At 48.5% G+C, this 15428-nt stretch overlaps 1 protein-coding gene across 2 annotated transcripts in view; it reads right to left on the reverse strand.

The window, feature by feature from the left end:
* Positions 1-1654: 1654 nt before the first annotated feature.
* Ubac2 (UBA domain containing 2) overlaps positions 1655-15428 on the reverse strand; it is a 141925-nt gene continuing 128151 nt past the window's right edge. For both annotated transcript variants that reach the window (XM_052190592.1, XM_052190591.1), the window contains one exon: positions 1655-2818. In XM_052190592.1, the coding sequence (XP_052046552.1) occupies positions 2711-2818 (108 nt within the window). In that variant the 3' untranslated portion in view covers positions 1655-2710. The remainder of the gene's footprint in view (positions 2819-15428) is intronic.

A 15428-nucleotide genomic window follows, 5' to 3' on the forward strand; every position in this document is an offset into this window, starting at 1 on the left:
ATGATAATTTGCTAATATTCGGTACCTCTAGAGGCAGAGGGTTCCTTCCCAGACTCACTGATGAGCGCTGACTTCCTGTTTCTCTTCTCACCTGTTCTGGGCCCTGATCTTCAGAACTTCCTCCCAGTTCTGAGAGGATCCTATTCTGCAACCCCCACCCCTGGCTTCCCTCACATCCCAGCTCTCGCCCTCGGGAACCTGCCAGCACCACGCTCCTCTGCCTTGCTTGTGTCCTTCCCTTTGGCCCTCAGATCTCCCTACCTCCCAACAGGGACTGCCTTCTGTTGGCTCGAGCCTCCACAGAGCTCCCAGTGCAGGGGTGCTCTCCCTCTCTCCAGCTCAGCTCCCCAGCCTCACATTCTGTATCTAGGGGGCATTTTCTCCTAGGTATGCGACTCTGTAGCCCAGACCAGCCTCTACCCTTCTCTGCCTTGATCCCCATCGCCAAGGAGCAGGGGTACCATTGGGAGCGACTCTCTGCTGGACATAGCTATATTAAGGACTTCCACAGGCATGTGATTCTGCTCCCCAACATTCTAGGTCCATCCTCTTATAAAGCACTACATCTGTTAGGGGACCTGAATTGAAAATAATCTTACAAAGGATACACCGTTTGCTAGCTGTGTAAAATGTGTATGGTTTTAGATACTTCCACTCAATTTAAGAACAGCTGTAAGAACATAACCCAGGGTCCTAGAAAACATTCTCAATGCCACTGGGATGTGTTGATAGTTTGTGTTGGATTTGCCTCAAGTTGCTGTTTGCTAATCCTATGCTGTCTGATTCAGCGGGGCCTCGGGGCAGGGTATCCCTAGGTATGGTGGCAGTTAATTTTCATTGTTGACGTTGTGTATTTAGAATCATGGAAACACCTCTGGCTGGGTGTTCCTTTGATTATATCAACTGATAATGTAGGCTGCACCATCCCATGAGCTGGGGAAAGGAGACCATGAGCTGTGCACCAGCAGACAGCTTGACCAACCACCTCATGCTCCTGTAGCTGTACCTCCCACTGTGACCCAGAGCTCCTCCCACTCCCCAGGCCCCTCCCACTCCCCAGGCCCCTCCCACTCCTCAGACTCTTCCCACTGTGGGCCAGAATAAAGTCTTCAGCTGTTTTTTGACAGTTATTTTGTTAACAGCAACAAGCACTAACACAGATACTGAAGGACGTATTGATTCACTATGAACAACTTTTCTCCACTCCTTTCCCATTCCAGTCTGGATCTGCTGGTCTGAAAACCATGGCTAATCTGTCAGCATCTGCACAAAGCCCGCAGCCTTGAAGCTTGTGTACGCCCCATCAAGCAATCGCACTTAGGGGAGTCCTTGCCCTCTTGAACCCAGTCCACTCAGTGATGCTGGGTAGGTCTTGGAGTGTGTCACTTTACACCCCTACCTCCAGGGGCAGTGTCGCTTGGCCCTGGTCAGTGAAGGAAGCTGGTCACTGTGTTCACATTGGGTTTGCAGAGCTACTTGAACCCTGTTCTGAGCAGCAGGGTCCCAGTCACTCTGCGCATGGTGACTGCATTGCAGAAATAGAAGGGAGTGCTCACTGTACAGGCCTCGGCCTTCTGAAGAAGTAGTCCTGGGTTCATTTGTCTTTTTGGTGGAATTGCCTAAAGTTTTATTTAGAGAAGTATCATAAAAACTATTGAAAAGTAAAACACATAAAAACTTTATTGTAAGTATCACACACCTAAATTTGCATCAATTTGACACATTGCTGCTCATTTCGCAGAACACACCCAGTGCAGTTTGCTTATGGAGTCGTCGATTCCTGGACCTGTTCCTGCTCACAGGCCTGCCTCCTGCCTACACCCCCGCTGGCTGTCTGCACAGTGGGCACTGCCTCACCCACTGCCAAGGGGCAAGGCTGGGGCCAGGGAGGAAGTGCTGCGGTGCTGCCAGAAGAGCGGGTGGTGTGTGTCAGGGCCTGGAAGTTGGCCAGGTTGGGTGGGCCGGGGCTGAGCTATGCTGGCCAGTGCCTGCTTTCTGCACAGCCCTCCTGGTCTCTAAAGCAACTTTTTTCTTTACTCCAATTCACTCCTTAGCCCGAGTGGCCACTGTAATACATTCTGAGCAAAATAACCCCAGGTAGGTCTCATGGGGGCATTCCAGAACTGCACATCAGCACTAGATTATTTTTACTGAAATCAGGAGGAGTTGGGACAGACTCCCTAGGCTTGAAGAGGCTAATCTCTGGTCTCCTCTGTCACTGAGGCCTCAAGGACACTGCCCAGTGTCTGGACAGTATGCGCAGAAAACCACTGAGATGTGAATACAAATTTAAGAGAAAAAAAACCAGTCCATAAAGAGTAGTGTGACACATCCTTTCTGAGGTCACATGAGCTGTCCCCTCTTCACCGAAGTGAGGACAAGCAGACTGTACACAAGCTGCAGGACAGTTTTCTCTCTCTGCAGTGTTATAAAACTGCCACCGAAACCTGTAACCGTCATGCATTTTAACACGTAAGAATGACGGTTCTCCAAACTGAGAAATGCCCAGTAAAAAAATAAAGATAGAAAATACATGCTAATTTAATGGCAAACTTATTTGATACTACACAGCAACCATCTTGGATTTAAGGACAGTGTGTGGTGGGAACCACCGGTCTCTTCTTGAGAACACCTGTGCTGGAGTCTGCTTGGTCCTCAGGCTGATGTGGTGTGGTGGTGGGACACATCACTGTCGTCTGGCAGCTGAATGTCAGTGCTGCAGTAGGAAGTTGGTGGCCACATTGAGGTCATTGTTCGAGGCTCTTAGGGCCTCCAAGGCGTCCCCTCTGGAAAATCCCATCTCCATGAGGCGGGCAACCTGCAAAGAGAGCAGAAAATGGAGGCTCAACAACACAAAGCTTCTCCTTACACCATTTGCAATAATGCGTGGGAAATAATGAGACTCATAAACAGCAAGCTCTTTGCTGACACACAGGGGCAAATCTGAGGTCTCATTCAGTAGTCTAAGTTTTCTTTCTGGTTGAAGAGCATGTGTCGGACACTATAAACATGGAAAGACCAGGCTCAGAACTGCTCTCCTGTTCAGCCTTAGCCTGGGAGTGACTGAGAGAGGCTGGCAGGGGCAGCATCTTTGTGATGCAGTAATACAAGAAGAGGGGACTGCTAGTGACCCAGAGCTCTCTTCTCCCAAAGAGGCGAGATTTGAGGGGGTGGTGACGCACTGCACACTGGTCTGGAGTTGGAGTTTCAGCTTGTCTACCGCTCCCCTCAGTTATGGTCATGAGCACATCGTGGGGACGAATGGGGTTTTAGATCAGTTGGCATTTCCCAAGACACATGCACAGGCTGCACTTCTCTCTGTGGCTGTGGTCTGAATGACCGGATCCCTGAGCTGATGTGGATACAGCTCAGCTTCTGGTGTGAGGACTGCAAGGCCATATTTCTGCTTCCTTTCCCTTCCTGGCTCTTTACTGACTGAGCGTGGCTGCAGGACAGGACGGTTGCCCCTCAGGATGGGAGGGCTGCTCACGTAAGCAGCTCCATGAGGCACTTGACCCCCTTATTTCTCTTCACAACTCTCTGCTGGCTCCCCTCTCCCGCTGGGTCTGCAGCTCCCCTTTGCTTTGCCATCTCTGGGGACAGGGTGCTCTTTGCTGCTGGCCTGCCGACTCTTCCTCACCCATGTTTAGACACTGGCTTGTTCCTTGTTTCTTTTGGCTAGAAGGATTCCAGATCTGTTTGCTGAGATAAGTTACAAAAGTTTACTTAGGCCCATCATGGTAGGGCCAGTGCTGTGGAGCAGGAGCAGTTTAGATCATTGTAGAAAGAACAGAGAAAAGGACAGTTCGGTGCCAGAGACCAGGCATCCCCAGGACCTGGTCCTATGGAGCTACATCCTCCAGATAAGCCCCACCTCCCGAACACTCACAGAACATCCCCACACACTAGCTAGGCTTTCACACAGGAGACTGATGGACATTTTGTATTCAAGCTAGAACATTCCACTCCTCTGGCTAGGGATGTATCTCAGTGGGTAAAGTGCTTGCCTAACACAGATGACATATGTTCCCTGTTCCTGGCATTGCTGAAAATACTACCTGCTCAGGTGATGATACTGTGACTTAGCCACACCACTTGACTTCCCAGATGTTCCTTTGAAATATGGGTAGAAACGTCCATGAGTCTGAGACCCCTGCCTGCCTGTAATGCAACATCACAGGGATGACACCAAGCTCTGCTGCCAACTCAAGCAGCAGCTGGACCTCCACGGACTGTGGCAGCAGTGGCTGAACCTGGGAGATATCTTCTCAGGCATCCCTGTGTAAGCAGGGAGCCCTGAGACTGCTTTCAAGGGAAAGTTCCAAATGAGTGTATAATATTACATCCTTCACAGCTTAGAGTTGGGTCTGGTTGGTCAGTTTCTGTGATGAATACTCTTGGCTGGCAATTTCACTACATCTGGAATTAACTAAATCCCAGGCGGCTGGGCACAACTGTGAGGTGAGAAGATCCACCTTTAATCTGAACCGCACCTCTGCTGGCTGCCCACATAAAGGACACAGGAGGAGGAAGTTTGTTCTCTCGGCCTGCTTGTTTGAGAACAGGACTTGTTGCCAAGTCTATTCTTCACTGGCATTACGGCCTAGTTCTTCACTTCGCCGGGAATGATGTCTATATTGGTCTTCACTGAAGACCAGCTGAGACATCCAGCCTCGTGGACTGAGAAACTAGTAACTGGATTCTTAGACCTTCTATTGGCAGACAGCCATTGTTGGATTAACTGGACCACAGCCTATTAATTCTCCTTTCTACATAGTTTATAATTTCTATATAATTCAAAGTGTATGTACATAAGTACACATACATACACACACGTACGTACGTACGTACGTACGTACATACATACATACATACACACATTTTATGAATTCTGCTCCACTAGAAAACCCTGAAGAATATATATGCTTTTACAACCTGTTTTTCGCTGTCCCACTAAAAAAGTGCTCAGCCTCTTTAGAAATACCACTGGTTACTTTAACAACCACACCCTTTATGCCTACAACTTTCTACATTACTTTTTAGGCCTGACTGGAGAGTTTTCAAATCCTTCTGGTCAGCTCTGCACTCTCAACTCTCGCTGAAAATATAGTCAAAAGCAGGCAGAAAAGGCCGAGCTTCAGCTTGGGTGCCATGCTATATTGAAATATCCCTACCAAATTAACTAGTTACTTTTAAACTTAGCCTCAACATCCCAGGACTGGGAAAAATGCAGACAAATTCTTTGCCAAAATGTAAGAAATTCCCTCTGGCCCAGTCTGCAACAGTAACCTCACAGCTTGACCTTCACGGCATATCTACTGGCATTCTGACCTTCTGTTCTCCCCCAGAATCACCCTGTAAGCTCTATTTACAGAATCTGAAGCTTTCTCTAGCTCATTCTTCAAACTCTTCCCATAAACCAGCTCCATACACTTAGGATTTAGTCACAGCAGTGACACTAATTTTAGTACCAAGTTAGCCTAGCCAGCTTTCTATAACTGTGGCCAGATCACCCAACAGAAGCAGCTTAGAGAAGGACAGGTTTATTTTGTCTCATTAAAAGGTCCAGCCCAGGGTTATTGTGCTCCCATGTGTTGGACAGAACATCATGATAGTGCTGTGTGGCAGGCAGGAGCCAGAGGATGACACCAGGAGGGACCAGGGACAACACATCCACGGGCCTGCTCTCCCCCAAGACAAGACACCCACCAGCCTGCCCTCCCACAGGAACAAGACACCCATGGGCTGCTCTCCCTCAGGACAAGATACCCATGGGCTGCTCTCCCTTAGGGATAAGACACCCACCGGCCTGCTCTCCCTTAGGGATAAGACACCCACCGGCCTGCCCTCCCACAGGGACAAGATACCCACGGGCCTGCCCTCCCACAGGGACAAGACACCCATGGGCCTGCTCTCCCTTAGGGATAAGACACCCACCGGCCTGCTCTCCCTTAGGGATAAGACACCCACCGGCCTGCCCTCCCACAGGGACAAGATACCCACCGGCCTGCCCTCCCACAGGGACAAGATACCCACCGGCCTGCTCTCCCTTAGGGATAAGACACTCACCGGCCTGCTCTCCCACAGGGACAAGATACCCACGGGCCTGCCCTCCCACAGGGACAAGATACCCACGGGCCTGCTCTCCCACAGGGACAAGATACCCACGGGCCTGCCCTCCCACAGGGACAAGATACCCACGGGCCTGCTCTCCCACAGGGACAAGATACCCACGGGCCTGCCCTCCCACAGGGACAAGATACCCATGGGCTGCTCTCCCACAGGACAAGATACCCATGGGCTGCTCTCCCTCAGGACAAGATACCCATGGGCTGCTCTCCCTTAGGGATAAGACACCCACAGCCTGCTCTCCCACAGGACAAGACAAGACAGTCATGGGCCTGCTCTCCCACAGGGTCAAGATACCCACAGGCCTGCTCTCCCACAGGGACAAGACACCCAAGGGCCTGCTTTCCCACAGGGACAAGACACCCACAGGCCTGCTCTCCCACAGGACAAGATACCCACGGGCCTGCTCTCCCTTAGGGATAAGACACCCACAGGCCTGCTCTCCCACAGGGACAAGATACCCATGGGCTGCTCTCCCTTAGGGATAAGACACCCACCGGCCTGCTCTCCTACAGGGACAAGATACCCACCGGCCTGCTCTCCCTTAGGGACAATACACCCACCGGCCTGCTCTCCCACAGGACAAGACAAGATACCCAAGGGCCTGCTCTCCCACAGGGACAAGACACCCTAGGGCCCTGCTCTCCCAGTGACCTGTTCCTTCCAATTAGATCCCATTACCTAAAGTGTCTAGAGCCTACGAACAGTGCCACCAGCTAGGTACTGAAGCTTTACTATATGAGCTTGTACTGTAATTTCACATTAAACTGTAGCACCGTGTCTCAGGAGCCAATGCTCTGAACCCAATCCTTTCTCAGTTTGTGTCATCTGAAAACATGGTGCCCAAAGCAGTGGATGGAAACTCCATGGATGTGTGCTGGTCGGTGTATATGTTACATTTGCACATATGGATATGTATGTATATACACTTACGTAGAGAGCAACAATGTGTGAACTGGTTGACCAGTTTAGCAGGAGCCTGCTAAAAACTCAATTTTCACCTGCCATATTCAGGGAAGTTCTCAAATCCTACAGTGACCTTGTACGTAAAAGGACGGCACACATCTCTGCCTATTTTCTAGCCAACTCAAAAGAATTATTTCTAAATGTCGTCAATCATCCCTCTCAAATGTGTATTTTCCCCAAGCATGCTTAGCAAACCTGCAAACTTCATTTGAATCATTACTGATGACAGTGTTTAGACACACCAGATCAAAGATAAAGCTCTGAGCTCACAAGAAAGCTCTGTGTTCAGTGGTTAATCAGTTTACCCAGTTAAAAACTGGGGCCATCTCAGTACAGGCTGGTGCTCTATCTGTACAGTGATGTCATAAATGCCATGACATTTTGTATCAACAGGGTTATTTTGGTGTCCTCAGACTGCAAAAGGTTTTTCGACATCTACAAGTCACCTGGTGCTAATCTGGCTTACATTGCCAGATACAAAAAAAAAAAAAAAAAAAAACCTTGCCATTCAAGTTTTTTGAATTAATCTTCTTCTTTCCTTTCGGACCTTTTTTTCCCCCTTTTCTTTTCGGTTTTTTCAAGACAGAGTTTCTCTGTGTAGCCCTGGCTGTCCTGGAACTCACTCTGCAGACCAGGCTGGCCTCGAACTCAGAAATCTGCCTGCCTCTGCCTCCCAAGTGCTGGGATTACAGACGTGCGCCACCACTGCCCGGCTCCTTTGGTACCTTTTTTCAGTGAGCATTACCCTTGCTCCTTCAAGCTCCCATCAGCCTAAGTGTCAAGGGGTTGGGGGTCTGCTGGACACAAGTCATACGGGGGGACAACCTGCCTGATACAAGCAGACTGACAAGATATTTTCAACCCTGGGTTTCAATGACATCTAAAGGTGGCTCTCTGCAACTATTTCTGGCCAAGGAGCACTATGGGCCGGCCTATGGGTCAGTCAATAGTTGGATGGATCCATTTCCTTCTGTGTATTGTGTGTGAACATGTTTCCAAGGCCTCCAGGCAGTCTGTCCCTTTCCTATGCTTGCTGCTACCCTGTATACTTCACACAGAGCTGTAGCTCAATTTGATTTTGAACCTGTCCAGGAACAGGGTTACATGCTGTTGACAGGCAGCAGTCTCAGGGGCTGGTAAGTCATAGCTGGAGCTAACAGAGGTGGGCAGAGATGTCTGGCCATAGCTGTGACCTGGTCTGTGATCGTTCCCTGTACTGATGATGCTCATGGGATCCAGAAGACACTGCTGCACAAGGTGGTACAGACCACACAGGGCCCTTCGGGTTTGGAATGGCTGAGAGGCCCTGTAATCAATGTCTGCTAGGAGAATGAACGCCTTCTTTGTGTGCAATCGCTGTGATCACTCCTTCTCAGATGTGAATGACCACATGTCCACCACTGTTGGCTTGACAATGAGCCAGGAGTGAGTGACCATGTGTCCACCACTGCTGGCTTGACAATGAGCCAGGCTTTCGCAGGTCTTTAAAGAAGAGTCTTCTATTGCTGAAGGTGAGCAGCAAGCCTGGTCCTTCAGCTGCCCAGTGCCACTGGTCAGAGCTGGCTTCTATATTTATGTATTTTGCAGGGCTGAGAAGACAAGTGTGTGTTCACTGCTGACTGGCCTGATATAGGCTTATCTGAGTCTGTGAAGGCCCTGCCCTATGGAGCTATGGTAAAGGGGAGTGGTTAGCAACCCACCCACTCTCATTTGCCATAGTTGATGACCTTGCCAATATCTGGGTCAACCTCTCTCCTCAAAAAGAGAGCTTGATACACACAGTATCCCAGACTGAATGTGAGGTGGACAGGCTCAGTGATGTAAGCTCCTTAAGGAAGTGATGGACAAAACAAAGAAGGTGAAAGTCACCCAGAGCTCTTTGAAGGGCATGCCATGATGGGCCAGTTTCCCAGCCAAGGCAGAGCAACTGGTCACCAGCAGGCCACACGACTGCATCCCATCATTACCAGATGCCAGGCTGACCAAAATTTGTATGGGAAACTCTGAAATGCCCCATGGAGTTTTCTGAGAAGTCTTTGACCCTTGCTGTCCCTCAGCCCACAGGTACCTTCCTCCTGATCCACAGAGGGAACTGTCTACAACCACTGTGAAGCACCAGCACAGCATGCGGTGAGACTTCTAGCCCAATTCTAACCCCACCTTTGCTCAGCTTTGTTTAGAATCCAACCATGGGTGACTACTGTTCAGAGAGACTGTTCTGCTTGCTCTGCTCTGCTCCGTTTGTCTGTCTAATTCTGAGACAAGGTTTCATTACATAGCCCTGGCTGGAATTAAACTATGTAAAATCCTTGCACCTCAGCCTTCTGAGTTCTGGGGTTACAGGTACCAGAGACAACACCAGCTCCTTTGCAGTCTTTCAAAGCTATTTATTCAGTCATTAAAGTTCCCCAAATGGAATATCCAATGGTTATGTTCTACGGCTGAAGTGCGGGCCTACAGAATCTACAGGACACCAGGGGGAGCCTCCTGTCTCTTTCTCCCTGGGTTGAATGTGCATCTGTTCTAGTGGCCGTACCTCTCCCGACTTGGGAGCCGATGGACTCAGACAGCTGCCTTTCATCACGGCCCACCACAGGCGTCAGGGGCCTTAAGCAGCCTCCTGTGACATGGTGAAGCCTCCTGGCTGGCTGACCTGAGGAAGGGAACATGGATGGAACTAGGCACAGTCACTGTCAGCTGACAACAGGTGGATTGTACTTTTCCCTCCCCCATGTTCTTCAAAAAACAGATCATACCTCAAGGGAGGAAACCAACACACAGAGAGATCACAGTTCTTTCCTAGTTTTCCTTGTTTTTGAATACTTTTTTCAAGTAACTCTGATGACCTGTACCCATCTCCCTATCTCGGGGTAACTCCACTCCATGCAGTTAGCACAGTGGTGCCTTGGTTCTCCACTCCCGGCTCGCCTCCTCTGTGCTACAAGTCAGAGACAGGCAGGTCCCAAGAATTTGCAGCAGTGCCTTCAATGACAACAGCTTGGTTTGCTCAACAAAGACTGTGGCTTTCTTTAACTTCCCTCTAGTTACGAGTGTCAAAAACAAATAGTGTTTTGGGTTTCTAACTTCCCGAATTCTGATGCTCATAGATGGAGACGCCCGCCAATGATGGCCCCACCCCGTCCACAGCTGGGCCGCCCTTCTGTGCTAGGTCGCATACACACTTGAATGTGACAGGCAGGGCCAGGGCTGCTCTGCCCTCCACTACAGGACTGCTAGCTGTTCCTGAGGGCTCCCTTCCCCCTGCTGCTGCTGCTGGCCCCTTGTGTGAAGAGCAGCTCTTCTTTCTGCTCTGATCTCCTCTCACCTTCTGGTGAACAGGGGATCTGCCAGTTACACCCTTGCCAGGGTCCCTTGTCTTTGACTTAGTACTGGACAGGTCCTCAGGGAAGGGCAAGCTCCCTGCCTACTCTTCCAGTACCGTTAGGGTTGGGCAGTCCAGCCAAGCAGTAAGCGGACTGACTAAAATGAAGTCGGAAGTGAACAGGAAGAGAATGAAATTCACCTCTTGTTCCCTTCGGTTTCAGCATAGGTAAGCCATTTGTGACCCGTCATCCGAGAGGTCCATTTCTAACTTCAGGAAAGGCACAAGAATCTAGCTTGACATCCCCTCCACCCCCCCCCCCCGCCCCCACCTACCCCCGCGCCCCTTTGGTTTATAAACAAATAAATCAGAATTACATTTGACAAAATCTCATTATTTGCCAATTAAAATCTTACTTATGGTTCAAGATTATGCACCTTGCCAGGCCCCCTCACAACATTCCCCCTTATAACCTTGCGTGGGAGTTAGAGGACAATTTGTGGGAGTCAGTTCTCTCCTTCCACCCTGGACTCTCAGGGGGCACTCAGGCCATCAGGAAAGGTGACACGCTCCTTTACCATACACTGATTTGCCAATTTTTAGTACACGTGTGGTATCAAAAATACCTGGTCAAAGAAAGATGGCAGCACAGCAGCCATGGCTCGCTGCAGCCAGGGTCCCTCACAACATTCCAGGACAGTGGGGGAGGGGCACACAACCCCAGCCCTGGCTGAGAAACTACTGGCAGTTCACAGCTGCTAGGGAAGAAAGTAATTCTTCTGTAGAGGTATAACCCCGAGTCCAGTGCCCACGCCCCAGAAAACACCCCACCTCCATGCTCATGCATGTGGCCTTAAACTCAGTGGTTCACTGGGAAAAAAAGAAACTGTGAAAGTGGGAGAAGGACTTGTCCAGAGGGAGTGAGAGAGGGTGAGAGAAGGAAGATGGGTCTGGGGATGATCCAAACAGTTTATGTTCTTTTATAAAACTGTCAAAGGATAAATAAAAAGTATTAAAAAGAAGAAAATATGGGGAGGCAGAGGAAGGAGAAAGCAGTTCTTGAGATAGACACTTTGGTACATTTGGTTCCAAAAAGGGCATTATTTGACAAGCTTTATTTATGCTTTGATAGGTTCTCATATATGCATAAAAGGACCATATTTTCCTTAGTTCAGCTTCCCCTTCCAGCACTCTCCAGGCTATGGGGAGCCTCCCTGATCTATCCACTGTTCAGTGTGCAGCTGCTGTCACCACTCTTCCCTAGCTCATGTCTTGCTACGACAGGGCTGCTTCTCAGTGTCATGCACACCACTGCTTGCCTGCAATAGACAAGCCAGTGTCTGTGGACTTGGGGTGCAGTTCTCATCAGAACAGGAAGGAGCTAGGCGGTCTAGAGGCATGCATGCCCTTCTTTCCTCCCTAAGTGCTCCAGAATCCTTCGCTTCCTTGTGGTAGGTACACGGTATCTCTTCCTACATGCTGTCTACTAACATCTCAGGGTGCCCCTTCAGCTGTTCTGGGAAACAGCAGGACTTACTACCCAGACTGTCTTCCACTCTTCTCTGCAAGTCTGCTGCAAGAAGGCAGCTGGAGACATATTGTCCCTTGGCTTCTTGGGGTCACCTTTAGAGACCCTGACGTGTGGCTGTAGCCTCACCCTCTCCAATGGGAGACAAAGCCGCAAAGGTGCCTGGAACAGGGTGGGTTCTGAGAACTCGCACTCTCAGGCCCAGCAAAGGCACAGAAACAGCAGAGGTGACGCACCGGTGGCTGTACACCAGCTTGTGACAGGATGCCTTTATGTATGTACATTTTCTTTGAATGTGTGGTTTATGAAGTCATGGGATTCAGATCCCACTGACTAGGTTTTCTTGTAACATGCTCACTAAAATTCCTAACTACATGTGAATAATAGAAAAACTTGAACATTTTAATGTTTTTCTGGATTAGAAAGCCACAGTTTCTTTTATGTTTAAAATCACATGAGTCAAGGGTTAGAAGAATGGCCCCATGGTTAAGAGTGCGCACAGCTCTTACAGAGAATAGGACTTTGAGTCTCAGCACACTGTTATTAAGAAGCACACTGTGGGGCTCACAACCTCCTCTGGCCTCTGTAGACCCAACATCCATGAGCATACACCCACACACATACACATAATTAAAAATAAAATAACAAGTCCCATGATTCAGGCTGAAGCTAGCAGAATGCTTGCTCAACATGTTCAAGGGTCCAGGTTTCATTGAGGAACTGAGAAAGAAAACACCACAGGACCCTAACATTTAAAAAAATACAAATGGATTTAATTGAAAAATTAAGGATAAAAACTTTAATCATACTCAAATATGTTAACATTTCTGATAAAGGAAAGTATAAACAAACTGAGATCATAAATCAATTATAACTTTCTGAACTTAGCTGTAGGTCTTTAGAAGGCAAACTTTTTTTTTTAAGACAGGGTATCACTGGGTAGCCCTGGCTAGCTTGGAACCTGCTGTGTAGATCAGGCTGGGCTCAAACTCACAAGATCTATCAGTGCTGAGATTAAAGGTGTGCATCACCACGCCCAACCAAGATGACCTTCTCATTTTTCTACAATAACGTGCCAAGCGTGTGCATTACAAATATAGTCTGTGAGACCCCGGGATGTTCTGCACCTAATCAGGAATGTCGAAATACAAGATTTGGGAACTGGGCTTGCAAGAGAAAGAGGATGGGGGAGGGTGAAGAAGGTAGTTTCATCTCCCAGCAGAGAGAAAGAGCTAGAGCTCCTCTAGGGAAACTGAGGCAGGGTAACCTGACCCCTGCCATTCTAGGAGGGCCAGGGGAAAATGACTCACTAAGAGAAAAAGCCTACAGACTAAACGACTGTTTTCACATCCCTCTCTCTAACTGCCAAGATCTCACCTGAAAATGCCTCCTACGGGTCAAGGCAGCCCTGAAGAATGTGACTCAGTGTTGTATCAGGGGAACAGTCACATAAAAGAATCTTGGTGTTTCTTTCCACCAAGACAGATGATTATTATATTATTCTCAAATCTGTCATTACAAGGATCTACCAAATATCAAATTATTTAGGCTTTTCTTCCTCATCTCTGAGATATTATTTGCCTATTATTATTGAAGACGACAGGACAGATGGACTCTGACTGGCCAGATGCACTGTATACCTTTAATCCCAGCATGGGAAGGTAGAAGCAGAAGGATCATGAACTGAGATCAGCCTGCACTTCAAGTGAGGCCCTGTCTAAAAATATAATAAGCAAATAAAAAAGAACTCTGGCTGCACATCTGTTCCTCTGTCACCAAAATCTAAAGAGTTAGTGAAATACAAGCCTGAGGCAAGAAACTGCCAGCAAAAGGGCTGACTGACCCGTCTGTCAGCCAGTCTCTATGGACACTTGACAGTGTCTTTCTCCCCAAGCACCTGCCAGGCCTATGGCAGGGATGTGGGCAGAGCCTTCTGAGTTACAAAGCATTCGAGGGACAACAGACAGTTTGGTCTGAGGACAAACTGCCTGGTCAGTGCAGCCCAGCTGTGGAACCGGCTGTGGAAGCAAGCAGCACAGGCAGAGGGAAATTTCAGCTGTTATCTCTGCCATGTTTTGGATTGCAACAAGGTTTAAAACGCTCATTTGAGTTAGTTTCAAAGGTGAAACTTCAGAAGTTCCCGAGAATGCTGCTGGCTCCTCACCCAGAGCGGGCTGTCTCCTAAGCCTCTGTTAGTGCAGCTGGAAAGGCTGGGGTCTGACACTAGTGATCCCATCCCCCACCGTCCACACCTCCAGCCAACTGGCAGAAGCTGCTTTCACTGCAGACTTCTCTCCCGTGCATTCAGCCAGGCACAGACTCAGTTAGGCGGAGCAGCTTCCTCATCTCCCTTGCCTGAGGCACTTTCTGACACTCTTATTTATGAATACAGGCTCGTATGAAGAAATCAGGCTACAAGGAATCAAGAATACTTTAAGCAGGTCCCTCAGGTTGAGCAAGGTTCTGTATGTTGAGTCCCTTTTATTGCATAAATAGTGATTCTTTGTTCCATTACTGGTAATGTTAATTTGATAATTGGGTGGTACCCAATTTCTTTACTATGTGGATATTATTTCCCGTGTGTAATAAATAAGTATCTTATCGATGGGGAGATAGTTTGAGAGTGTAGAAACAGCCACATTTTTCATATACTAAAGACTTTTCCTTAAATTAATGTTTATTATGGTTGTAAAGCTATGGGGTTTCTATAAGGAAAACACTGTCCTTTCTACTATCTGGAAACATTTTTTCTTTCATCTACGTACTTCTGTAATACTTCTCTATCAATATTAGCATAGTGGGCAGAATGAGAAATGTCTCGCATAGTCTCAGGCATTTGAACACATGGCTCCCAGTAAGTGACACTGTTGCGGAGGTTTAGGTGGTGAAGTCTTGCTGGAGGAAGTATGTCACTGAGGGTGGGATCTGGAATTAAAAACCTCACTCTGCTTCCAGTTTGTTCTCTCTGCTTCAAGCCTATGTCTGAACATGTGAGATGTCGACTTCCTGCTTCTGTTGCCGTGCTTCCCACTGCTGCTAGACTTCCCTGACAGTGAGACTCTTATCACGCGTGGTGAAACCATGAGTACACACGCACGCGCACGCACACGCGCACACACACACACACACACACACACACACACACACACACAAAGACCCCATGCTATGCATATACTGCTAATTTCATTCCACTCTCAGTAGCAGAAGTACATTTCTGAACCACTGAGAATTAACCCAAAGAAAAAGTCTAAGATTTGTTTTCAAATCATAAAAGTAAAAATGTCACAAAAATGCTGCTCTCTTCCTACCTCTCTCAGCCCTGGCACTCCAGACCCTTCTGCTTTAGCCTTCCTCACACCAGGATCACAGGTGCGTATAGGAGGCTAAGGCAGAAGGAGCACACACTCCTGTGTGCCTGTTCTCACTGGCATGCCCCTGCACAGACCAACCTTCTGTGTCCTTCCTAAGCTACTGTCCACCTAG

The sequence above is a fragment of the Apodemus sylvaticus genome, chromosome 8 (genome assembly GCF_947179515.1).
Source record: "Apodemus sylvaticus chromosome 8, mApoSyl1.1, whole genome shotgun sequence".
In the NCBI taxonomy this organism is placed as follows: Eukaryota; Metazoa; Chordata; class Mammalia; order Rodentia; family Muridae; genus Apodemus; species Apodemus sylvaticus.